Here is a 25,878-nt window from a genome sequence, read left to right on the forward strand (position 1 = left end):
AAGAACAGTCGGTGCCCCAACCTCTAAGCCATCTCTCCAGCCCCTAGAAGACAACTTTTGAGAGCATTGTCTCCTCTGTGGTGAGTTCCAGGAATTGAACTCGCATGGCCAGGCTTTTGCAGCAAGGACTTTTACTCAGTAAGCCCATCTCTCAGGCCCAAGAACTGTGCTGATATTAGGAAAATGTTCCCCTCCCTTCATGATTTGTAATCCTTATGTGTAACTTTGATGTAACTTACAAAAATAAATGTATTTTTTATTTTCCTTTGTCTTTTGAGACAGGGTATATACAGGTTTTGTTTTGTGACTCTGGGTATAGAACCGAGGCACCAAGTTGGCCCCAAATGTGGCAATGATCCCCCTGCCTCTGCCTCCTGAGTGCTGGGATTAGAGACAAGAGCTACCACTTCTGGCCCAGGAGCAACTTTTTTTAAAGCCAGTATTTTTATTCAGGCTCCATTGTTCCTTTTTAAAATGCTTGTTTTTATTATTTTCAACTGTGTGTATGTGTGTTTCTGCATGTGGGTATGTGCACATGAATGCGTGTGCCTGAAGAGGCCAGAGACGTCAGAACCCCCTGGAACTGGAGTTACAGAGAGTTATAAACCACTGGTTGTGGGTGCTGGGAACTTCCATACTCACAGTCACTGAAACACTAGACAAAGAATTCCTAAGAGGCAGAATTGAAAACAGAACATATCAGCTGGTTGTGGTGATACACACCTTTAATCCCAGCACTCAGGAGGCAGAGGCAGGGGGATCTCTGAGTTTGAGGCCAGCCTGGTCTACAGAGTGAGTTCTAGGACAGCCAGGGCTACACAGAGAAACTTTGTCTCGAAAGAAACAAATAAACAAAACAGGAAAATTGAACAGGCCTGTTTTGGTATACATTCTTTTTATACCAAAGAAAAACCCAATATTCACTTAAGGCTACTGAATACATGTTGCAAGAGTAAAAGCATTTAATTTAGTATGTACCTCAGAAAGCTCCAGGTAAAATATAGGTAGGAATATTCACAAAAGATTCAGAATATAAAACTCTCCAGGTAATTAGTAGTCATATTACTATTGGAACTACAGTAGAAAAGGCTAGCTATCCCCTAGACTGCACCAGGGGCCTCGCTGTTGTAGCTTGGAGACACTGGAGTTGTTCTGAGTGAGCAACAAGCTGAGATCATTCTTCCAGTTCTCCCAACAGCTCCACGAAGTCGGTGATGTACCACTTGGCATTGTTCTTCACTTGTTGCCGGATCACATTTCCCCCAAATCCAATGAAGGCATCCTAGGAGGGAAAGGGAGAAGGGATTAATATCGTTGAAAATGGCACAGCCAGAAACATACATCAAATAAATATAAAATAATTTTTAAAGATTTATTTATTTATTATGTATACAGCATTTGGCCTGCAGGCCAGAAGAGGGCACCAGATCTCATTACAGATGGTTGTGAGCCACCATGTGGTTGCTGGGAATTGAACTCAGGACTTCTGGAAGAGCAGCCAGTGCTCTGAGCCATCTCTCCAGTGCCCTATAAAATACTTCTAAGGGAAAAGTTGCCTATATACTTAAAAACACATGTATATCTGTGTGTGTGTGTGTGTGTGTGTGTGTGTGTGTGTGTGTGCATATTGCTATATATACGTATATATGTTCATATGCCCAGTCTCACTCTCTGCTTCCAACTTGCTGATAGATGTGAGCTCCCAGCTATTGCCCGGCACTGTGCCTGCCTGCCTGCCTGCCACCACGCTCCCCTACATGATGACAGGCTAACCCTCTGAAACTCTAAGCAAGCCCCAGTGAAATGGTTTTTGGGGTTTTTTAAGTTGCCTTGGTCATGGTGTCTCTTCACGGCAATAGAACAGTAACTCAGACACTTATTCACACGTGTTCCTGGTTGCATGTCTTTTAGTGGTTTTGTTTTCTTACTATATTTAGCTGTTCTTGTTTAAGTTCTGTGGTTAACTTCCTATGGTTTTCAGCCAGACCTAGGAAACAAAATTACCACCTGGAAAACAACAACAACAACCCCCCCAGTACCCTTGGATACGCACAGCAGGAGGGCAGGCTTCCATGTCTGTAGCTCCATCTCCAATCATGATTATTTTCTTAAAGTGAAATTTTTCCTTTAAAAATCCAATAACCTTCCCTTTCCCACCAGACTCGGCTGTCGGCTGCATCTCATCGAAACCTGCATACTCCCCTTAAGAGGACAGAGAGAAAATATGAGGGTCACAGGAGCATTTGGCTCCAGCCAGCTTGTTTATACTGATGATACCCGAACTTAACGATCAGCATGAAGTCTAAAGCAGCCCTGGGTATGGTCACCCAGCAAGGGACCTGACCCATATTCCTGAGGAGGCGGCACTGGTGGGTTACCTTGAGTTGAATTACCTGCATCTTCTAAGCTTCCAATGTAGCAATTTTAAACTTTGTTAAGATATCAGAGCACCATAATATAGCAATACACCATTAATATATTAACATTACCTAAAGGAAATAACCAATTTATTCTTACTTTTTTTTTTTTAAAGATAGGATATCACGTAGAGCAGGCTTTCCTTGAATTTACTATGACTTCTAGGATGACCTTGAATGTCTGATTCTCTGGCTTCCACATCTGGAGCACTGTGATTACAGGTGTGCGAGTGCCCCCACACCTGATGTATGCAGTGCTGGGGGTGGAACCCGGGGCTTCCTACACATTAGGCAAGTGCTCTCCCCACTGAACCCCATCCCCAACTCTGAATTTATTTCTATTACTGCAGAAATGAACACACTCATTAGTGGGGTGTGGGGCTGGTGTGGTGTGTTTGAGATGAGTGTCACTCTGTGGCTCAGGCTGGTCTAGAACTTGAAGCAATCCTCCCAAATGTTAAGAGTGAGTCCCCAGGCCTGGTCACGCAATTGTTTTTGTTTGTTTGTTGGCTTAGTTTGGTTTGTTTATTTATTTATTTAGGTTTTTCGAGACAGGGTTTCTCTGTGTAGTTTTGGTGCCTGTCCTGGATCTCGCGCTGTAGACCGGGCTGGCCTAGAACTCACTGAGATCCACCCATCTCTGCCCGGATCAAAGGCATGCGCCACCGCCCAGCCTTGTTTTTATTTTTCAAGATGGAGTCTAAGTAGCCCAAAATGACCTTTAATTCCTAATCCCCTGACTCTGCTTTCTAAGTGCTGGGATTACACAGGCATTCCCTGTTATGGGAGTTCATGCAGAATTCTGCAGCTGGCTTGATTCCGGAGTGTTAGTACCTGGACTGATCTGCCTTTTGTGACTGCTACCTTTTGTGTCTGGTAGCTTCTGTTTGAAACTCTCTTATCGGGAGAGTTTCCTAACAGTTCAAAGCTGATGCAAAACTTGGTTACAAGAGGACTCAGCAAACTGAGATGTCCCATGGCTAGGAATTGCTTTGGCATTTGTCTCTATGGATCTTCAGATAAGAGGTTTTGGTATATGGAAATTGACTTGCTAAAGGGTGTAAAATTGCATAACAATAAAAGAGCCCTTGGCTAAGCTATAGGAGTCAGTTCATCAGAAGTTGACTATCCTGCGGCCACAGAAAGCTAGAATTCATCCTAGAGTGCCTCTGTTCCTTCTTTCCATGGACCTGTCCCTGACACAATTCCCTTCCCCGGTTTCATACTTTTTCCCCCCCCAAGGACAGGCTTTCTGTGTAGCCCTGGCTGTCCTGGAACTTGCTCTGTAGACCAGGCTGGTCTCAAAGATTCACCTGCCTCTGCCTCCTGGGATGAAAGGCGTGAGCCACCACTGCCCGGCTAGAGACAAGTTTTTGTTCTGTAGCCCAAATTAGACTCAAACTTGAAATACTCCTGCCTCAGCACCTCAAGAGTCTAGCATATCTGGAGCCCTCTTGGGACTATGTAAATGTAGCTGTGTCCCCAGGTGTCCCAAGAACAATGGTAATGCAGCAACTCATTAACCAAACTCCTTCCTGGGTCTAAATTGCTCCAGATAAAGTAAAACAAACAAAAAAACCCTCAACAGTAATATCAGAAAATAAGCCAGCAGGCTAACATTTTAGTTTATACGTAGACGGGCGAGCATATGAATATGCTAAGTCAAGTCAGGACAGATGACAACCTCAGCCTGTTTTGCAGAGCAAAGAGCACCAAAGTGCAGAGGGTGTCAGTCAAAAGAGCCATTCAAATGGGGCTGGAGAGATGGCTCAGCAGTTCAGAGTGCAAACAGCTCCTGCAGAGGACCTGAGTTCAATTCTCACAGTATCGAGTCAGGTGTCTCACAACAGCCTGTAACTCCCGCTGCAGGAGAGCTGATACGCTCTTCTGGCCTCCAAGGGCACTTGTAGTGAGACACACACACACACACACACACACACACACACACACAATTTGTTTGTTTGTTTTTCAAGACAGGGTTTCTCTGTGTAGTTTTGGTGCCTGTCCTGGATCTCGCTCTATAGCCCAGGCTGGCCTCAAACTCACAAAGATACTCCTGCCTCTGCTTTTCAAGTGCTGGGATTCAAGGCGTGCGCCACCACTGCCCGGTCATAAAATTTTTTTAAAGATTTATTTATTTTTATTTATGTGTGTGGGTGTTTGGCCTGCATGCTTGTCTGTGTACCTCATGAGTGTCTGGTGCCTTCAGAGGCCAGAAGAGGGAGTTGGATACCTGGAACTGGACTTACGTAGCTGTGGGTTGTCCAATGTGGATGCTAGGAATTGAACCCAGGTCCTCTAGAAGAGTGGCCAGTGCTCTTAACTCATTAGACACCTCTCCAGCCCCCACAAAAATGTCTTTAAAAGAGTAATTCATGTAACACTTAACCCCAGAGCCACCATTCTTTAAGTTACATTCCAACAGACGCTATCTAGAATACTAAATAACGGAACAGATAAGAAAGGGAATATCCCAGCACTCGGGAGGCCAGCCTGGGCTACCAAGTGAGTTCCAGGAAAGGCGCAAAGCTACACAGAGAAACCATGTCTCAAAAAAACCAAAAAAGAAAAAAAGAAAGAAAGAAAGGAAGAAAGGGAATATACTACCATCAAAATCTTACCATTAGCTATGGTGGTTAAAAAATCTTACCATTAAAGTAGAATTTCAGCCTATTGGCAAATACATTAGTTGTTGGAATATTGAGCTTTGCAGCCACATGCTCCACGATACTCCTAAAGCCACCAGATATGAGGAACACCTGAACATTCCGCTCCTGTAGGCGACTTACCAGCTCCCTACAAAAATAAACACAAGATACAAAACATCAATTAATACAAAAAGGAAACATGAAAAAGGTGCTTTTTTAAAAAATTTCCTCTTGGGTCCAACGCTGGAGGTCCATCTATAAGGCCTTAACATTTATATGTTTTTCCTTTTTGTTTTTTTGGGGTTCTTTTCTGAGGGGGTGTCAGTGGTGCTAGTGAGGTATTGTTCATCTGGGTTTTATGTGTTTAAATAAAACTTTATTGATCTTCTGTGAGGTCATAGCAGCTGTTCTGAAGCCAGGTCTCTCTGCTTAGGGTCCACACTTTCACCATCAACTACATTTTTATTCCTCCATCCACTTTTGTGCTCGTCTCTTGTGAAGTTGTTGTCATTTTTGTCTTTTTCATTGTTCTTTGGTTGTTTTTGAGACAAACTCTTGCTATCTAGCCAGCCTGACTTTGAACTCACAACAGCAATCCTGCCTCGGCCATGAACCCACACCTGGTCTTGGCTTTTGTGTTTGTCTGTTTTGCTGGCTGATTTTGATATACGATCTCATGTGTCTGGGGATGGCTTTGAACTTCTGACCACCCGCCCCAACCTCCTATGTGCTAGGACAGACAAGGGTATGCTACACACATACCGGGCTTGTGAGTGAGTGAGTGTGTGTGTGTGTGTGTGTGTGTGTGTGTGTGTGTGTGTGTGTGTGTGTGTTCTGAGACAAGGTCTCACTATGTAGCCCAGGGTGGCCTTGAACTCAAGAGCCTCCTGCCTCAGGTCGCTGAGTACTAGAATTACAAAATGTGCACCACCATTCCCAGCATTATATGTGTTTTTTTCAGAAGTACTTAGAAATTAATGGGTGGAGCTTTTCTGCTTCGGGAAAACATGCTGAGTAAACCATGCAAGCAAACCATGCAAGCAAACCATGCTCACACCAATGCTAAGATTAAAAAAAACCCTAGAGAGCCCTGTGGAAGCATGAGGACAGACATGAGCAAGACCAGAGAGTAAAAGGAGAGCATCTATAAGTACCAAGAGAGCCATGCAGAAGGGAGCCCCACAGCAACAGATCCTCCCTGGAGCAAAGAGTGTCACAAATCCCCAAGCTGATAGGAAGGTAGTGTGCCAAGGGTCCAGGCTGTACTTACCTTATGCCAGGGGTCAGGTGTGGAGGGTGCTCAGCTAGGAGCCTTTGCACCTGCTCCCTGGAGGGCTGGATCAATGCCAGGCGTTCAGTGAGCGCGTCTTTGAAAGGCAATGCTCCTCCCATGGCTCTCCGTGTCCTAGGAGGAAGACTCAATGATCAGGCCTGTTGGCATAGCTGTTCTTGAGGTCAACATGCCTTCCTATGCCAGGACTTCATGATAACCATCAGGAAGAAGGTTAGTGCCATGAGACCAACTCTCCAACAGACACGCTGCAGGCTGTGTACGGGAATCACACTGAGACTCTGACACTATGTACTATGCATCCACCAATTGGTCAGAAACCCACACACCCCACACACAGGCACCTTGCCTGCAAGCCATAAACCCAGAACAAAACCAAAGGCTGCCGGGGGGTGGTAGCGCACGCCTTTAAACCCAGCACATGGAAGGCAGAGGCAGGGGGATCTCAGTGAGATTGAGGCTAGCCTGGTCTACAGAGTAAGTTCCAGGACAGCCAGGACTACACAGAGAAACCGTGTCTTAAAAAACCAAAACAAGGGTTGGGGATTTAGCCCTGGGTTCAGTCCTCAGCTCTGAAAAAAAAAAAAAAAAAAGGAAACAAAAACGAAATAGAAAAACCAAACCAAACAAACAACCAGAAACTGAAGGCTGAAAGCTCCTGTGTCAAATGCAGCTGAGCGGGTGACAGCCATAGCTCAGGAAGGTGTCGCTGCCGCAGGATGGGAAGGGGAAAGGGACAGAAGATCCTGGCCTGGGATCTCTCTCCACTGAGGCAGAAGGCTGCACTCTCAACCATGACAGTAGGCACTGAAAGTTAAAACCCCTGGGCTATCTTCTTGGATTAATCATTTTCCCAGCCTGTCTAAGAATGCGTCTCATCTGCCTTTGTTTTTGCTGGAATATTTGCAGATGGATAAATGAAGATGGCATGCTACCACATTCAGCTCCAGGCAACCAGAGGAAATAACTAGTGCTTTGTCTTAGCACTGGACCAGAAACCAAACCTAGGAACCGAGACCCTGGCATTTCATCCAGTCTTTTTTTTTTTTTTTTTTGGTGTTTTTGTTTGTTTATCCTTGGTTTTTTTTGTTTGTTTGTTTGTTTTTTGTTTTTTGGGGGTTTGGTTTTTGTTTTTCGAGACAGGGTTTCTCTTGTGTAGCCCTGGCTGTACTGGAACTCACTCTGTAGACCAGGCTGGCCTCGAACTCACAGAGATCTGCCTGGCTCTGCCTCTCAAGTGCTGGGATAAAAGGTGTGCACTACTATGCCCAGAAGGTCATTCTTTTTTTTTTTTTTTTCAAGCATGGTGACATCTTTACCATCTCATAAAGGGAATAAAGACAGCTCATACATTTCAGACACGGCAGCCTCCACACCACAGAATTTGGCCAGCTCGTCAATCCCTTCTTCTCGGATAACGGTGCTGTCGACATCAAAGCACACTGCGTCCGCTGAACAGACAAGTTCCCTCAGCTCTGAGTGGGAGACCATCCTGGGAAGAATTTTCCTCCTGGAGGAGAAAAAGAGGAATGTCCTTAAAGATGTCAGATATAATCAGAAGGGGCTGGGGATGGGGCTCAGAGTGTTTGTCCAGCACTCATGAAGCTCCGAGTTTCAGACCCCCAGCACCACCCAAGTCAGGTGTAGTAATGTCTGCCTGTGATCCCAGCTCTTAGGAGGTAGAAGCGGGAAGATCAAGAGTTAGGACTGGAGACATGGATCAGTAGTAAAGAGTGCTTGTTGCAATTTCAAAGGATCCAAGTTCGGTTCCCAGCACCCTCATCAGGCAGCTCACAACTGCCTGTAACTCCATCTCCAGGAGACCCATTACTCTCTCTGGCACATGCATGTGCACACACACACATACACACACATGCATGCACACACTTAAATAAAAATAGCAATAATAATTTTTTTAAAAAGAGAGAGTTTTGGGATGGTGGTGGTATATGCCTTTAATCCCAGCACTCAGGAGGCAGAACCAGGCAGATCTCTGTGAGTTCGAGGCCAGCCTGATCTACAGAGAGAGATCCAGGACAGGCAACAAAACTACATGGAGAAACCCTGTCTCAAAAAACAAAACAAACCAAGACAAAAAAAAGAGAGAGAGAGAGAAAGAGAGTGAGAGACAGAGTTAGTTTAAGTTCATCCTTAGCTACATAGCAAGTTTGAGGCCAGCCTGCTCTACATAAGACCCTGTTTCAGATAAAAATGGCAGTAAAGGGCCGGGCGGTGGTGGCGCACGCCTTTAATCCCAGCACTCGGGAGGCAGAGGCAGGCGGATCTCTGTGAGTTCGAGGCCAGCCTGGACTACCAAGTGAGTGCCAGGAAAGGCACAAAGCTACACAGAGAAACCCTGTCTCGAAAAACCAAAAAAAAAAAAAAAAAAAAAAAAATGGCAGTAAAGATGCCTGCTGCTTGCCGGACGGTGGTGGCACACACCTTTAATCCCAGCCCTTGGGAGGCAGAGCCAGGTGGATCTCTGTGAGTTCGAGGCCAGCATGAGCTACAGAGTGAGTTCCAGGAAAGGAGCAAAGGTACACAGAGAAACCCTGTCTCGAAAGAACCAAAAAAAAAAAAAAAAAAGATGCCTGCTGCCAAACCTCAACCCTGGAAGCCACATGGTAGAAGAGAGGAGTCATGAAAGTTGACCTCTGCCCTCCATGCTCACACTGTGCTACACATGCATCCCCACTCACACACAACAACACAGTTTCTTTCTTTCTTTTTCTTTTTTTTTTTTCCAAGACAGGGTCTCTCTGTGTAGCTTTGCACCTTTCCTGGAACTTACTCTGTAGCCTAGGCTGGCCTCGAACTCACAAAGATCCGCCTGCCTTTGCCTACCAAGTGCTGGGATTAAAGGTGTGCGCCACCACCACCCGGCAACAGAGTTTCTTAAGAAAAGAAATAAAGCTTGTTCCATAAATGTATCATTCGATTCAACTGGGCAGGATGGTGAGGCACAGGTTGAGGGAAAGCTAGCCAGGAAGGCAAATTATGTAACAGCTAAAATGAGATCGTGGCTGAGAATGACTGACAGGCACCCAGAGGCTCAAAACCAGCCAAAAAGACAAATCTGGGTCAGGCGCCTGACGTGGGACCTGACGGTAAACAAAACAATGTCCTTAAGAGGCTCCTGGTCTTTCAGAGATGCTGGGCATGGCAGTGTGTGTGTGTGTGTGTGTGTGTGTGTGTGTGCACTTGCAATCTCAGCACTGGGGAGGGGAAATGAGGAGAGGAGGGTCAGGGGTTAAAGGTCATCCTTGGGTCTAAACTGAGTTGGGGTACTAAGGTCAAGGCACACCTGGGCTAGAGATCCAACCTATAAATAAATAAGTAAGTGGGTATGGGTGGTGATGCACATCCGTGTTCCCAGCACTAAGGAGGCTGAGGCAGGGAGATTATGAGTGCAAAGCTAGGCTGGTGCTACGTTGTGAGACTAGTCTTTAAAAAAAAAAAAAAAAAACCTTAACCATAGGGGAACACTAAATTCAGCTGCTTCAAAGTAAATTGTGCACAATAGACTTTCACAGAGAGAAAGAAAAAAAATCACTGCTGGGAATGGACTCTGGAACCTTCACATCTGGCTTTTGGGGGAAGGGAGGAAGCCCACAGATGAGGAGTGGAGAGACCGCTGGAAGAAAGGTCTGTGTTCAAACACAGGCCCAGGCCCACTTACTGCCTTCCATGGTACAGGCTGGGACTTGAGCTTGGCAGTGGGTCCACCTGACTGTATTTTTTTTTTTTTAATTGTGCTGACAAGCTGTTCTTCCCCAGAGCTCCAAAGTGAAAACAAGGGTTTTTCCTTCGTGGCTGGATTTAGGAGGCCAGAATTGGGGTAAGAAGGAAAAAAATAAAAATAATAATCTCCTTGCTCAAACAGATCAATGCTTTTCCATCTAGTATCTTGCAAGAGGCACCTAAGGTTACGTTAGCTCTTACGTTATGATACACACCTCTTATCTCCTAAACTGCGTTAAAAACAGATAAAAGCAGGTGTGGTGGGACTGTCTATCTTCCCAGCACAGGAAGGGTGGAAACAGAAGGATTAGCAGCTCAGGGCCAATGAGGCTGCAGGAAACCCTGCCTTAAAATAAAGGACAGTTAAGGTCAGCACAGGGAGGCTGGAGAGGTGGCTCAGCGGTTAAGAGTATTTGCTGCTTGTACAGAGAACCAGCCCAGCTCCCAGCACCCACATGGCAGCTCTCCAAACCGCCTGTAACTCCGGTCCCAGGGGATCCAGTGCTTTCCTCTGACTAGTACATGTGTGGTACACATACATCAAATAAAAATAGATACATGTTTAAAGTGGCCACACAGAAGAGGACATCAGGTCCTCTGGAGATGGAGTTACAGGTGGTCTAAGGTGCCTACCATGGGTACTGAAGCCAGACTCAAGTCCTCTGGGAGAGCAACAACACTTAGCTTGCTGAGCCATCTCTCCAGTCCCCAGTGTTGAAATTGTTAAAGACCATGAGGACTTTCAGTGTTGGAATAAGTACATTCTGCATTATGGAAATAAATAAATAAAGTGGCCACAGAAGTTAAACACATCGGAGAGAATCAAGTTTACCAGGCTCTGGAAGTGGGTGAAACATCCTAAGGGCAAAGCTATTCAGGACCCCTGGACAGCAAAACGGGTTCTGGGAAACTTCTAAATCCAGGTCAAATCAGAGACCCTCTCTGGAGTAGGGAAAAAGTGTTAGGCCAGCATATTTTTTTCTTTCTTTTTCTTTTGTTTTTATTGGTTTTTTTTTTTGTTGTTGTTGTTGTTTTGTTTTTTGTTTGTTTTTCATTGCAGAAGGGTTTTCCAGATAGCCCAGGCTGGTATGAAACTCTTCTTGTAGCCTGGGCTATGCCGAACACAAGACCTTCATGTCTTAGCTAAAGTGCTAAGATTACAGGCATATGGTTCTATACCTGGCCACTTACATTTTATGATTAAAGAAACAGTTAATCTGGGTGAATGAAATGGCTCAGTGTAGATACAGGAGTCTGCTGCCAAGCACCTGATGACCTAAGTTCAGTCCCCAGGACCCACACAGTAGAGGAAGAGAACTGAGTCTCAAATATTGTGTTCTGACTTCACAAGTACCAGGGCACCTGTGCACGAATCAACACGTACAATAAACAAATTTGTAAGCAAATAAATAAATGTAAAAAAATAAACAAAAATGTTTTTAAAAAGGAAAAAAACAGGGTTGCGAAGATGTCTGAGTGGTTAGAAACACACACACACACAAACACACACACACACACACACACACACATATATATATTAAAAATGTAATGGTAAATTTTCAAAAGAAAAGGGAGCTAGGGAAATGGTTCCACACTCAAGAGCACTTGTTGTTCTTGCAGAGAGCCTGGGTTTAGTTCCCAGAATCTATTCGGTGACTTACAACTATCCATAACTCTAAGTTCCTAACATTGCCATCTTCTGACTTCTGTGGACCCACTGAATGCAGGTTGTGCACATACATCCAGGTAGGCAAAACTCATACACAAGAAATTCCTTTCTTTTTCTTCTGGTTTTTTGAGACATGATCTCTCTACATGGACCAGGCTGGCCTCAGACTCACAGAGATCCTCCTGCCTCTGCCTTCCAAATGCTGGGATCAAAGGTGTGCACCACCACGAAGGCAAAATAAATAAATTCTTTTAAGAAAGAAAGCTAGTTATTCAAGCTGGGCATGATGTGTATGTCAGGACTCAGGAGGCTGTGGTAGGAGGTTACTATGAATTACAGACCAACCTGGGATACAAAATGAGTCCTTGCCACAAAAAAATAAAATAAAATAAAGAAAAAGAAAAGCATTTTTCGGGGGCTGGAGAGACGGTTCACCGGTTAAGAGCACTGGCTGCTCTTCCAGGGAACTTGAATTTGACCCCAGCAAGCACCCATAGGTGTAATTAAAAAAAAAAAAAAAAGAAATAGACAAACTTCTTGTAATCAGAGTGGCATACATATGTCATGTTATGGCAGACAATGCTTTTTTCTTCTTTCCCTCCTCCGCTCCTCCTCCTTTTTCAAGACAGGTCTCCTGTATCCTACCTAGCCTGGCGTCAAACCTGCCTTGTAGCCAAGGATAACCTTGAACTCCTGATCGTCCCATTCCCACCTCCAGAGCTCTGAGATGCCAGGCATGAGCACTACACCTACTTTGCTCAGTGGAACCCAGGGCTTTGAGCACGATAAGCATGCACTCTATCCACTGAGCCACACCCTCAAACCAACAGCTGCTACTTTCCACTAGAGGAGGTTAGCTCATGGGCAAACCTAATGACCAAATGCATGGAGATGTCAGGTACTCACGATTCTCCAGAGCTGGATTCCTGGATGACAGTGTCTTTTTCTTCCCCTTACTTTAGTTGGTTAAAAATGCACCGTAAACCTCAGGTTAGAGTTGTTGTTGTTTTTTTTAAAGAAATATCTGTGGGTTTTTTCAAGAGCCTTAAAAAAAAAAAAAAAGAGAGAGAGAGAGAAAATGAATGACCAGGAAGACTTGTGGCAAATGGGTGGGGAGTGTGGGACAGTTGGTAAAGCGCTTGCCTGGCAGGTAGCAAGCCTGGGCTTCTAACCCTCCGCTGTGCACAAACCAGGGTTGATGACCTACACCTGTAATCCCAGCACTCCTGGGGCAGAATCCGTCCAAAGGCTCAGAAGTTCAAGGTTATCTTAGGCTACACAGGGAGGTTCAAGGCAAGCCTGGATTATACGAGACCCAGTCACAAAGAAAATTTTCGGGGGTGTGTGGGGAGGAAGACTGCTTGACCTCTTAGTAAGATTGTTCCAACAACGGTTCAAACCAAAGTTTCCTAAAACTGCTTCCCCTGGGAGATGGTGGAGCAGAGCAGAGAAGTAGCTACAGCCTGGTCTGTGGCTTCCACTCAGCCACTTCCGGGAAGTTAACGTACCTGATGGACAGAGTACAAGGAGGGCCTGCTGGGAGACAATATGCAAATCGGAGTGGAGAGACTTGAGCATGGGCTAGATTCAACAGTCCCTGCTCCAAATAAGTCTCTTATTCCAAATAAGACCCATGTGTGTGGTGCCTCGTGCCCGTAATTTCAACATTAGAGGAGCTAAGGAAGCCTGAGGCAGGAGGATCACTCGGAGTTTTAATCCTGTCTCCAAAACTCAAAAAAGAAAAGAAATCAATGACCAGGAGCTAGAACTGTAGGTGTGGCTCAGTAGTAGAATGCCCTGGCCCTGTGCTCACGAAACAATGTAATCAGTCAACTAATGAATTACAGGTCAGGGAGACAAAGTCAAGAGCAACGGAGAAGTCAGAAAAGGATTCAGGAACTGGCGAGATGGCTCTGGAGGTGAAGATGTTCACCTTGAAACTCTGATGGCCCTCGCTCCCTCAAGCCCTGGAACCCTCGTTGAAAGAAGCCAACTGGCTGCTGAGCCATCCTCCACAGGTGAGCCATGGCCGTACATGTCCGTACCGATGCTCGCAGTAATAATAAATATGTATACGTAAGGAAATTCTGGTGCTAGCATCGAGGGAGCGAAGCTGCCAACTGGGAGCTGAGATATTCATCGTTAACGCTGGAGAAGTGCTCAGGGGTAAAGTGGTCACCTAACGCACGCCAAGTTCCATCCTCAGCATCACAAAAAGTTATTTTTAAAAAAACCAATAGAAGAAGCCGGGCGTTGGTGGCGCACGCCTTTAATCCCAGCACTCAGGAGGCAGAGGCAGGCGGATCTCTGTGAGTTCGAGGCCAGCCTGGGCTACCAAGTGAGCTCCAGGAAAGGTGCAAAGCTACACAGAGAAACCCTGTCTCGAAAAACCAAAAAAAAACCAATAGAAGAAACAACAACAATAATAGTAAGCATTAAAGTGCAAATAGAGGCTGCAGAGATGGCTCAGCAGTTAGGAACACCTGCTGCTCTTGCAGAGGGCCTGGGTTCGAGTCCCAGCACCCACATGTCATATTATAATCACTGCAACGTCAGTTCCAGTTCCAAGGGATCTGATGCCCTTGCCCTCTTCTGACCTGGGGTGGGGGTGGTGGCACCAGGCACACACATGGTGCACAGACATACATACAGGCAAAACATTTCACAAATATAAAAATAAATAAGTCTTTTAAAAAAACAGCTGGACAGGCAGGAGAGATGGCTCAGAGGTTAAGAGCACTTGGCTGCTCTTCCAGAGGTCCTGAGTTCAATTCCCAGCACCCACATGGTGGCTCACAACCACTTGTAATGAGATCTGGCGCCCTCTTCTGGCCTGCAGTCATACATGCAAACAGAGCATTGTATATATAATAAATAAATAAATCTTTAGAAAAAAAAAAAGAAAGAAATAGAGCGGAGAGCCAGGCCTGGAGGTGCTGGCCATAATCCCAACACGTCGGAAGCTAAGGCAGGAGGATCACTGCACGTTCACACTAGCCTGGCTAAGCTAATCACTGCATGTTCACACTAGCCTGGGTTACATAAAGAATTTTCAAGTTTCAGGCCAGCTGGGCTGTAGACACTCTGTCTCAAAAAAAAAAAAAAAATAAAATAAAATAAAAAATAACTACACCATTCAAAAAGGGAGCTATGTAAATAAACTTGTAAAAAGAATGAATAAAGTTTCTGTGAAGATAAAAGTACTGAGAACTCTCATATATCACTGGGGGGGGGATGAGGAGAGGGTGAGATTTAAGCAAATTTCTTTCTTTTGGTTTTTTGTTAGTTAGTTTGTTTGTTTGTTTTTCGAGACAGGGTTTCTCCGTGTAGTTTTGGTGCCTGTCTTGGAACTCACTCTGTAGACCAGGCTGGCCTGGAACTCACAGAGATCCACCTGGCGTGCGCCACCACCGCCCCGGCATTAAACAAATTTCCTGTAGGTTGAAGACAGATTTACAAACCCCAAAAGCTTTGCTCTTAGAGATTTCCTACAAAAAGGAAGGTCGATGGGAGAGAAACATTTTCACAGTTTATTTGTAGGTGATTGCCCAAATGTCCACCAACAGATAAGCTTTAAGCACTGGGAGATGGAAGCATGAGGATGTGAGGATCACGAGTTCAAGGCAAGCCTGTGCTAACACACACACACACACACACACACACACACACACACACACACACACACACGAGAGTAACTATAATATCCAAGACTCATCTATAGAAAATAAAACCGGCGCTGGAGAGATTGCTCAATGGTCATGAGTGCTTGCTGTTCCTGCAGAAAATAGAAGTTTGGTTTCCAGCACCCGCATGGGTCACAGAGGTCGATCACTGCCTTCTGTAACTCCAGTTCCTGGGGATCTGACACCTTTGGCCTCTGAAGGTACACACACACACATCGAGAGAGAGAGAGAGAGAGAGAGAGAGAGAGAGAGAGAGAGAGAGAGAGAGAGAGAATGCGCAAATTTAATGAATGAAAGATTTAACACCCGAATTAAAGCTATTCCTTTATAACTGTATGTGTTTAGTGTGTGTGTGTGTTTATTTCAAATTCTATTTCTAATGGAAACTATGGCAAAGTCAAGACACTTCAGTTCCCCGTTTGGAGAATTTCCCTATCTTCTACAGATGATTCTCCTGGGCCAGATTGCATCATTCATTCATGCTGTTTGTCTTGGAGAATGAAAAAAGTGAAGCTCTCTAAAACATGAACTAGCGAAAGGAAAGCCTTGGAGTCCCAAGAGATAATCTACCTATCCAGCAAAGAATCAGAGAGGCCACAGCTGTGGGAAAGCGAGGACCGGTGCATCAGAGATCTGGGCACAGGGCAAGACTGGCGCGGGAGGGGAACTCACCGCGGTTCCTGGGCCGCGCTGGTCTTCACGGTTCCTGTGCCTGTAACTTTCCGGTAGCAGCGGGGTCTGGAGCTGCCGTGACGTGCGAGCGCTGCGTCCTAAGGGAGGTGACCGGTAGAGGAGATCACAGTCCTCACCCAAGGCTGGTCTGGGATTTGCTGATGGGTCCGGTGGCTTCAGAACAGTTTTCGCATGTGCGTTTCCAACTGGAGACGGCTGATCTCAGCTCTGCAAAACCCGGTTGGAAGGCGGCCTTGGTCCAGCCCCCAGGGGAGGGGCTTCCCGGTCCCGCCCCCCACCCCTTCCCTTCCTAGGGGCTCCGCGCCTACCGAGCCTCCGTGAGATCTCTGTGATCTCTGGTTTGTTGAGATGGCTGGAAAGAGCTCCCCGACTTTCAGAAGCAGTGCCCCAATGCGGGGTCCCTGCAATAGAGAGGAGCGAGGGACCTCTGCACTGATTTCACAATGCACGAAGCCCCTTGTGAGCTCTTTCTGAAATCCCGCGTTTCCTACGCTGTCCCTGCAGAAAGGCAGGAGCCAGGAGAATTACAAAATCTACACGGAGTCGCTGGCAAAGTAACTCAGTTGGCAGAGTGTTTGCCTGGCGTTCAAGAATTGGGTTCCATCCCCAGCACCACATAAACGCCACAGTGGTACAAGCCTGTTCAGCACTCAGAAGGTGGAGAGAGGAGGATCAGAAGTTCAAAGTCATCCTGACTACATAATGAATTTGAGACAAGCCTGCACAATCGGAGAGACCATGTCTAAAAATAAAAACACTTTGTTCACACTTAAAGTGAAAAAGAAAAAAATCTTTGCTGGGCTGGAGAAAGGCCCAGAATTTAACGGTACTTGTTACTGCAGAGGATCCAGGTTTGGGTCCCAGCACCTCCATCAGGGGCTCACAACCACCTGTAGCTCCAGTTCCAGGAGATCCAATGCCTGCTGGCCTCCGAGGGCACCAGCATATATGCAGACACATACATACACGTGAATAAAAATAATTCTTTTTATTTTAGTACGTATGGATGTTTCCTCTGCATGTCTGGCACTTTGTGGTACCTGCTAAGGCCAGAAGAGGGCATCTGATCCTCTGGAGCTGGAGTTCAAGGAAGTTGTGAGCCACCATGTGGCTGCTGGGAATCAAACCCAGGTCCTCTGGAAGAGCAGCCACTGCTCTTAAGCACTGAGCCATCTCTCAAGTCCCTATCTTTTCTTAATCTTGGCAGTTTTCCCCTCATGTGTATACTTGTGTGGTGTGCTTGCATGTTTTCTCGTGTGTGATGTGTGCTTGTGTGTGCACATGGAGACCCAAGGATGGTAGCAGGTGTCTTCCTCAATTGCTTTCTGCCTAAGGTAGGATCTCTCCACTGAACTCAAGAGTCCATGCACAGAACTATTCTACCAGGGGCTGGAGAGACGGTTCAACAGTTGAGAGCACTGGCTGCTCTTCCAGGGGTCCTGAGTTCAATTTCCAGCACCCACATGGTGGCTCACAGCCATCTATAATAGGATCTGATGCCCTCTTCTGGCATGCAGGTATACATGCATAGCACTCATACATAAAATAAAATAAAATGAAACAAAATAAAATAAAAAACTATTCTACCTAGTCAGCCTACTTTGAGGATCACATTTCTGCCTTCCCAATGCTGGAAATTCAGACAGGCCTCTATTCCCACCCCACATTTATGGGAGCTCCATGAATCTAAACTCCCAATTTTGGGCTTGCATGGCAAGTACTTTAACCACTGAGCCAACTTCTTAACCTGTATACCTGTTTGTTTTATCTATTTGGTTGATTTGAGGGTTTTGTTTCTTGGGATTGTGTGTGTGTGTGTGTGTGTGTGTGTGTGTGTGTGTACTTGGAATTGTGAACCTATGGGTTTGTTTGGTTGGTTGGTTGGTTTTGGTTTTTTGAGACAGGGTTTTTTCTGTGTAGTTTTGGTTCCTGTCCTGGATCTCGCTCTGTAGACCAGGCTGGCCTCGAACTCACAGAGATCCGCCTGCCTCTGCCTCCCGAGTGCTGGGATCAAAGGCGTGCGCCACCACCGCCCCGTGAACCTAAGGTTTTACACATAGTCAAATGTTCTCCTATTCAGCATTTATAGGCCTACCTGGCCCTCTTTTTCATTCATACTTTGAAAATGAGCCTAGATTGCCCACGTTGGCCTTCAACAGACTCTATAGCCCTGTCAGTCCTTGAACTTGTGATCCTTCTGCCTCAGTCTCTTGATGGCTGAGATGACAGGCCCGAATCACCAGGTCCAGCTTCGTTCTGTGCTGCCTGCCCCTTCCAGATATCACTTGTCCAGCTATTACTGTAACATAGCCAGGAAGGAATGTTGTTTCCAAATATTTACATTGCAGGAAGCCAGCTGCAATTGGGCAATGAAGTCCAACATAAGACAACTTGAAGCCTCTAGTGCTGACCATCTGCTTCTCCAAGCTGAGAGAATGCCAAGGCTAAGGCAGGCCTCTAGCCACAAACAACCATGCCCTTAGCCAGAGAAGCTCTCAAAATACACACTGCAGGAAGGTGGTACAGGTCTTTAATCCCGGCACTCAAGAGGGAGGCAGAGGCAAGTGAATCTCTGGGAGTTCGAGGCCAGCCAGGTCCACATTGTGAGTCCCAGGCTAACCTACAGCTATGTAGTGAGACTCTGTCTCAAAAGAAACAAAGAAAAAATTATACAATTCAATCCTGGTCAGGGCCTAGTGTTGGGGTCCAGCCCCAACCTATCAAAGGGTCCCTTGAAGTGGGGGTGAGGAATTGAGAAATGCTAGATAGGAAATATAGACATAGATGTAGGGAAAGACAGAGACACAGGATAGCTTCAGGAGGGCCCTGGGTCAATACCCAGCAGCCTTGAGTTTATTTCTAATGGACTTTTTACACACTAGCAAGGGGAGAGGCAAAAGACCTCCCCCTTTCAAGACCAACAACTTACAATGAAGTGTAGACCCTTCAAAACACCTGGTAACCATACCCCATGGCAAAGCATCTTGTGATTAGGCCTTGAAGTATAAGACATCTTGGGGCTGGGGAGATGGCTCAGTAGTTAAGAACACTGGCTGCTCTTCTAGAGGACCCAGGTTCATTTTCCAGCACCCACATGACACCTCACAATTGTCTGTAACTCCAGTTCCAGGGGATCTGACACCCTCACACAGACACACATGCAGGCAAAACACCCATGCACATAAAATAAAAAATAAATAAGATTTTTAAAAAAAGACATCTGGTAACCAGGCCTTTGCACCCTATTATGCACCCTTGGAGAGCAACATAAACTCTGACTCTCTGACCTTGAGTCAAACCACAGTCAGAATCTTTGTGGGCAGCCACACATCCAGTAACAAAAGTCCCCCAGCTCTTTGATCGGACATGACTACTTAGTTTTCCTGTGTCCACTGAAGATGGGATTCTTTTAAATCACATTGATTTAATTACTGTGGGACAAGTTCCACAGTGTGCATGTGGAACTTTATGGTGTCAGGCTTCTCCTTCCACTATGAGCGTCCTGGGCATCAAATTCATGTCATTAGGCTTATGGCAAATGCCTTTACCAGCTGAGCCATCTAGCCAGCCTCAGAAATGATTTTGATGAAGTAGAGTACTTGCCTAAATAATCCCCAAGACCAGATGAAATAAGTGAATTGAGAGTTTTGAAATAACAATCTAGTCAATAACACATATGTATTTAGTAGTAGCTTTTGTTGTTGTTGTTGTTATTGTTTGTTTGTTTTTCAAGACAGGGTTTCTCTGTGTAGCTTGGGAACCTGTCCTGGAACTTTGTAGACCAGGCTGGGCTCGAACTCACAGAGTTACACCTGCCTCTGCCTCCCGAGTGCTGGGATCAAAGGTGTGCGCCACCACGGCCCAGCATATATGGTAGTAACTTTAAAAGAAGTGTAATAAAATATGCTAGATGTTAAACACTAAACATATGTGTTTAAGTATAGGTAGCAATGGAAATTTGTATTTGAAAAGGAAAGCTTAACTACTATAAATATGAACGACTACAAGAGTTCATGTGTGCTATTATTATTCCTACTTTACATAGTCACGACAGAAATTTCAGGTATTTAAATAAAATCTATCAGCTGTTCATGGTCCTTTTAGCCACCTCATCTCACACCTGTACAATGTTTGGGCACAAGATCGGCAGTGTTGATGTTCAGCCAGAGCACACATATGTAAAAAATGAGTCAGGGGCTGGAGAGACAGCTCAGTGGTGAAGAGCATGTATTGAGTCTAATTCCCTGCACCCACATCAGGCAACTCACAACTGCCTGTCACTTCAGCTCCAGGGGGATCTGATACGCCAGGCCTCGTCAGGCCCCTGCACTCACACACACAGACAGACATAAAAGAAAAAAATGTTAATGTGTCAGGAAGCCAGGTGTAGTGGCTCACACCTTTAATCCCAACACTTGGGAAACAGAGGCAGGCAATATTTTTGAGTTGGAAGCCAAACAGGACTACACAGTAAGACAGAGTGAGATTGTCTCAATAAACAACAAACAAACATACAAAAATACACAAATAAGTGTCATAAAAACAGCAACTAAGAGCCAGGCGGTGGTGGCGCACGCCTTTAATCCCAGCACTCGGGAGGCAGAGACAGGTGAATGTCTGTGAGTTCAAGGCCAGCCTGATCTACAATCGAGAGCCAGGAAAGGCACCAAAACTACACAGAGAAACCCTGTCTCGAAAAACAAACAAACAAAAAAACAGCAACAAGGCTGGGAGGTGGCCTTTGATCCCAGCACTCTGGAGGCAGAGGCAGGCAGATCTCTGTGAGTTCAAGGCCAGCCTGGTCTTCAGCGTGAGTTCCAGGACAGGCAGGACTACACAGAGAGATCCTATCTTGAGAGACCAAAATGAAATAAACAAGCAGCAACCACAACAAAACCATTGACAGATGCTAAAAGTAGTGTGTGGCATGGTGAAAGAGAATATTTATAGAATTCCTCCCGAGATGCCGACTGAATACAGAGAGCAAAACTAGTTTTAAAGGTTTGTTTCTATTATAGTCTAGTTATGTATAGACTATGTATCTGCATGTAGGTATATGGCCACGAGTGCAGGCCGGAGGTGTCAGATTTCCCTGAAGCTGGAGTTACAGAGAGTGTGGGCTGCCTGATGTGTGGGTGCTGGGAATCGAACTCAGGTCTTCTAGAAGAGCCACTGGCAAGTGCTCTTAACCGCTGAGCCAGCTGTCCTGTAGCCCCAAAGAGAAAAGTTACAACTTTATAGTAATCTGGCAACTTTCGAATAAATGGTCAACAGCCCGAACAATGAGATAAACTGGAATCACTTGCCTCTTCTTAAGCCACCACAGGGACACGTCATTTCTGTAGTATTTCTCGCCAGAAATTAATTTAGGCCTCAGGAAACAGCAAACTACACAAAATAAGTCTATAAAATAGTTATATTGTTGTTGGTTGTTTTTGCTTTTTTGGCTCTTTTGGGGGACCCCACCAGCCAGCTTCCAAACACACACACACACACACACACACACACACACACACACACACACACACACACAAACGGAGACTTATTCTTAATTATAAATGCTCAGCCTTAGCTTGGCTTGTTGCTAAGCTAAAACTTAAAGCTTTTCTTAACTTTTATTATCCCCGTCTACCTTTTGCCTTTGGGCTTTTACTTTTCTCTTACTTCTGTAAATCTTACTTCCACTCTTACTCCGTGGCTGGCTGTGTGGCTGGGTGGCTGGTCCCTGATGTTCTCCTCTCCTTTTTCTCTTGCTCTTTCTTGTTTTCCTCCCAGATTTCTCCTCCTATTTATTCTCTCTGACTGCCAACCCCTCCTATCCTTTCTCCTGCCTCGATATTGGACGTTCAGCGCTTTATTAGACCATCAGGTGTTTTACACAGGCAAAGCAAAACAGCTTCACAGAGTAAAACAAATGCAACATAAAAGAATGCAACACATCTTTGCATCATTAAACACATGTTCCACAGCATTAACAAATGTAACACATCTTAAAATAATATTCTACCATACAGGATACTCAAAACTGCCAGGATGAAGCCAGGGGGAGTGGTGGTACAGGTCTGTTAATCCCAGCAATCTATGGGGTGTAAGGATTGCCAGTTTGAGGCCAGCCTAGGCTACACAACAAGTTTCAGGTCATCTTGGGCTACATAGTAAGCCTGTCTCAGAACTAGACTAGGTATGGTGGTACAATACTACACTTACAGCACTCTGGAAACTGAGGCAGAAGATTCAGTTCAAGGTCACCCTGAGTTCATACTAAGTTTGAGGCCAGCCTGAGCTACAGGAGAACCTGTTAGTTTTTTGTTTTGTTTTAAAATATAAATTAATTAAATAAGGAGAGAACCAACTCCTTTTTTTCCAGTGTGTTTTGTTTTTTTGAGACAAGAGTTTTTCAGTGTGGCTTCTGGAGCCTTTTCTGGAACTCAGTAGCCCAGGCTGGCCTCGAACTCATAGAAGATACCATCTGCTCCTGCTTCCCTAGGGCTAGGATGAAAGGCATGTGCCACCAGCAACCAGCTGAGAACCAATGCTTAAAAGTTGTTCTATCATAGAGCGGTGGTGGGTAGTGCGTGCCTTTAATCCCAGCACTTGGGAGACAGAGGCAAGCGGATCTCTGTGAATTTGAGGCCAGCCTGGTTTACAGAGTAAGTTCCAGAACAGGGAGAAACCCTGTCTCAAAAAAACCAAAAAAACAGCTGGGTGGTGGTGGCTCACGCCTTTAATCCCAGCACTCAGGAGGCAGAGACAGGCCGATCTCTGTGAGTTCGAGGCCAGCCTGGTCTACAAAGTGAGTTCCAGGACAGGCACCAAAGCTACAGAGAAACCATGTCTCAAAAAACGAAAACAAACAAACAAAAAAGAGTTGTCCTTCTGACCTCTGTACATATATATACTCTGGCACAGATGAAAGGTACAAACGCCTGTACACATACATGTGTACACACACACACTGTGTGCACCTGCATACACATGCACAAGTAAGTGTAATAAAACCTTTTTGAGACTCTGTCTTAAACAACAACAAAACTCTCTTTAAAAGACTGGAAACCCGAAGTGTTGTTAAATGCTGTTGTGGGAGTAGGCCAAAGTGTATGACAATCTTAAATGCATCTAAAGGTATCCTAGCATATATGTGAGATGTCATAGAGATTTTCAGTAACAAAATATCAGAATAAATTTGGCCCAATGGGAGGTTGGTGAAATAAACTGTGATGCGGTCATTCAATGAATTATGTTAAAAAACAAACAAAACCCAAAAACGTAGCCAGAGGGGGTGATGCTGTGTGATACTCATTGTAAGAACGACGCAATTGCTGGGGATATAGTTCAGAGGTAAAGCACTAGCCTAGCAAATGTGAACCAGGTGTGGTGGTGCAAGCCCGTAATGCCGGCACTTAAGAGGCAGCTGAACGTGGCTGGAAAGATGGCTCAGTGGCTAAGAGCACTGGCTGCTCTTCTGGAGGTCCTGGGTTCGACTCCCAGCAGCCACAAGGGGATCTGGTTCCCTCTTTTGGTGTGCAGATATACACGCAGACAAAATACCCATATAAATAAATAGGAGGTAGGTAGAGGCAAGGAGGATAGGGAGTTCAAGACCAGCCTTATCTGCGGAGTGAGACCTTGTCTCAAAAGTAAAACAAGCCACAAGCAAAAAAAAGAAAGAAAGAAAGAAAGAAAGAAAGAAAGAAAGAAACCTCCAATATTTCTTCCCTAACATTTTAAAGAATATTATATTAAGTATTACCAGTGTCAGCACTGAGTTTTTCTGGGCAGTCTTTAATTTTCCAACTCACTCCATCATCTGCCTTTCCCATTCTCTGCCTTGTAAGCAGACACGTGACTTCCGAGTCGCCCTATGCATCATTTTACCAACAATTACAATGAATCTGCATGTTCACCAAGTGGCTGATATAAGTTAACATGAGTTTTCCACGTGCCACTCATCATATACACGATTTTTGTGATTTTTCAAATCTACAGACCCACTTAAAAACATCACACCAGCATAATTACTGCAGCCAGAATAGCCAAGGTTTGGGAATAACTAAAGCTCAGCCAGATGAGTGGTTAGTTCTACCTTTCCTTTCTTTAATTTTCTGTGCTGTGATCACATCCAGGGCCTCTGCACCTGCTAGGCCAGTGCTCAACCACTGAGCTACCCTCCTCATATTTCAAATCAATTATAGTTCTTTCTTTCCTTTTTTTTTGGGGGGGGGGCGTTGAGACAGGGGTTTTCTGTGTAGCCCTGGCTCTCCTGGAACTCAAACTCACTGAGATCCACCTGCCTCTGCCTCCCCAGCCCTGGGATTAAAAGTATGCACCATCACCACCCCGCTCTGTTCTTTTTTGAGACAGGGTCTCATTATGTAGCCATGGCTGGGCTGGGCCTTGCCATGTAGATCAGGTTTGCTTTGAACCCACATTAATCTGCCTGCCTGCCTAGTGCTGGGATTAAAGATGTGTGCCACTATGCCTGGCTTTGTTTTGTGTTTTTTTTTTTTTAAAGATTTATTTATTTATTTATGATGAATACAGTGTTCTGCCTGCATGTACGCCTGCAGGCCAGAAGAGGGCACTAGATTTCATTACAGATGGTGGTTGTGAGCCACCATGCGGTTGCTGGGAACTGAACTCAGGACCTCTGGAAGAGAAGTCAGTGTTCTTAACCTCTGAGCCATCTCTCCAGCCCCCTTTGTTTCATTCATGTTTCATTCAGACAGATGGTGAGAATGATAATTTATTTCAATCAAAACACCTCCAGATTAGACCAGTATAATATATCCAATGGTATTATGAATTGTCATGTGTGAAAAGTGATTCCTATTGAGATGCATGTTTATAAAGTCAGGTAACAGCTTAAAAATTGAGCACGTATCTATACTTAAGTGTTCAGACATACAGGCAAGGAAAACACTCATACACATAACATTATTTAAAAAAAAAAAACCTAAAGTGGGGCTGGAGAGATGGCTCAGCGTTTAAGAGCACTGGCTGTTCTTCCAGAGGACCTAGGTCCATTCCCAGCACCCACGTGGCAGCTCACAACTGTTTGTAACTCCAGTACCAGGGGATCTGGTACCTTCACACCAAAGCACATAAATAAAGCTAAATAATTTTTTTTTTTAATTAAAGGAGTCCTTTCAAAGGCTGGGCACCACTGTCCAACTAAGTTTGAGTTTCTAGCAGGCAAAGTAGTTCACACCACTTCGCAGATTGAAGCAGGATTGCTACGATAAATTCGAGATCAGCCGGGTCTACAGAGCGAGTTCCAGGACAGCCAAGGCTACACAGGAAAAAAAAAAAAAAAAAACCTATCTCTAAAAACCAACCAACCAACCAACCCCTGAGTCTTCAAAATCTGCCTCACTGACCTGGGCCCTAAGAATGGACTGACTCTGGAGTCTCCTCAACGCACATCGCACCAATCTCGTCGCTCCTAAAGCCATCTAGGAATTTCTGCCTAGCATTAGACTTTTCTTCCCCGATTCTAAACCACCAGGGTACTGGGGAAGCGTCCGTTTTCTGTGTTCCCCCATTTATGGATAAAACAAGGAAAAAAAACCGAATCTGGGAAACCTCGCGAGAGGGTGAGGGGCACATCCCGGAACCCAGAGTCCAGTAGCTACAGACATCCCGCAAAGCGAAGCCGACGCCTCTGCTTCCTGTCACGCCCAGGCGAGTGCTGAGGCCGAAGCATCCCTCACACACAACCTATAGGGCTTTCCCGCAC

General features: G+C 45.3%; 1 protein-coding gene across 2 annotated transcripts; it reads right to left on the reverse strand.

Annotated features, from left to right (window-relative positions):
- Nucleotides 1–938: 938 nt before the first annotated feature.
- Psph (phosphoserine phosphatase) lies at nucleotides 939–25,701 on the reverse strand. 2 transcript variants are annotated; one of them, XM_028870178.2, is made up of 8 exons: nucleotides 25,520–25,701; nucleotides 16,122–16,349; nucleotides 12,673–12,810; nucleotides 7,708–7,866; nucleotides 6,336–6,470; nucleotides 5,068–5,213; nucleotides 2,054–2,202; nucleotides 939–1,282 (listed from the first exon to the last, which is right to left on the reverse strand). In XM_028870178.2, exons 4-8 carry the CDS (start codon nucleotides 7,845–7,847, stop codon nucleotides 1,175–1,177), a joined length of 678 nt encoding a protein of 225 aa, XP_028726011.1. In that variant the 5' UTR covers nucleotides 7,848–7,866; nucleotides 12,673–12,810; nucleotides 16,122–16,349; nucleotides 25,520–25,701; the 3' UTR covers nucleotides 939–1,174. The 2 variants fall into 2 exon arrangements, with proteins under 2 accessions (XP_028726011.1, XP_037054170.1); XM_037198275.1 differs by lacking the exon at nucleotides 25,520–25,701 and adding an exon at nucleotides 16,451–16,543.
- Between the last annotated feature and the right edge of the window lie 177 nt (nucleotides 25,702–25,878).

Source organism: Peromyscus leucopus, chromosome 23, assembly GCF_004664715.2.
Source record: "Peromyscus leucopus breed LL Stock chromosome 23, UCI_PerLeu_2.1, whole genome shotgun sequence".
Classification (NCBI taxonomy): domain Eukaryota; kingdom Metazoa; phylum Chordata; class Mammalia; order Rodentia; family Cricetidae; genus Peromyscus; species Peromyscus leucopus.

Excerpts from the sequence above, each read along its gene's own strand:
- Psph (XM_028870178.2), bottom strand. The coding sequence starts at position 7,847 with ATGGTCTCCCACTCAGAGCTGAGGGAACTTGTCTGTTCAGCGGACGCA. Across the intron at positions 6,471-7,707 it reads GAGGCTGCCGTGTCTGAAAT|GACACGGAGAGCCATGGGAG; the intron begins GTATGAGCTGTC and ends TCTTCCTCCTAG. Across the intron at positions 5,214-6,335 it reads CACCTGACCCCTGGCATAAG|GGAGCTGGTAAGTCGCCTAC; the intron begins GTAAGTACAGCC and ends TTATTTTTGTAG.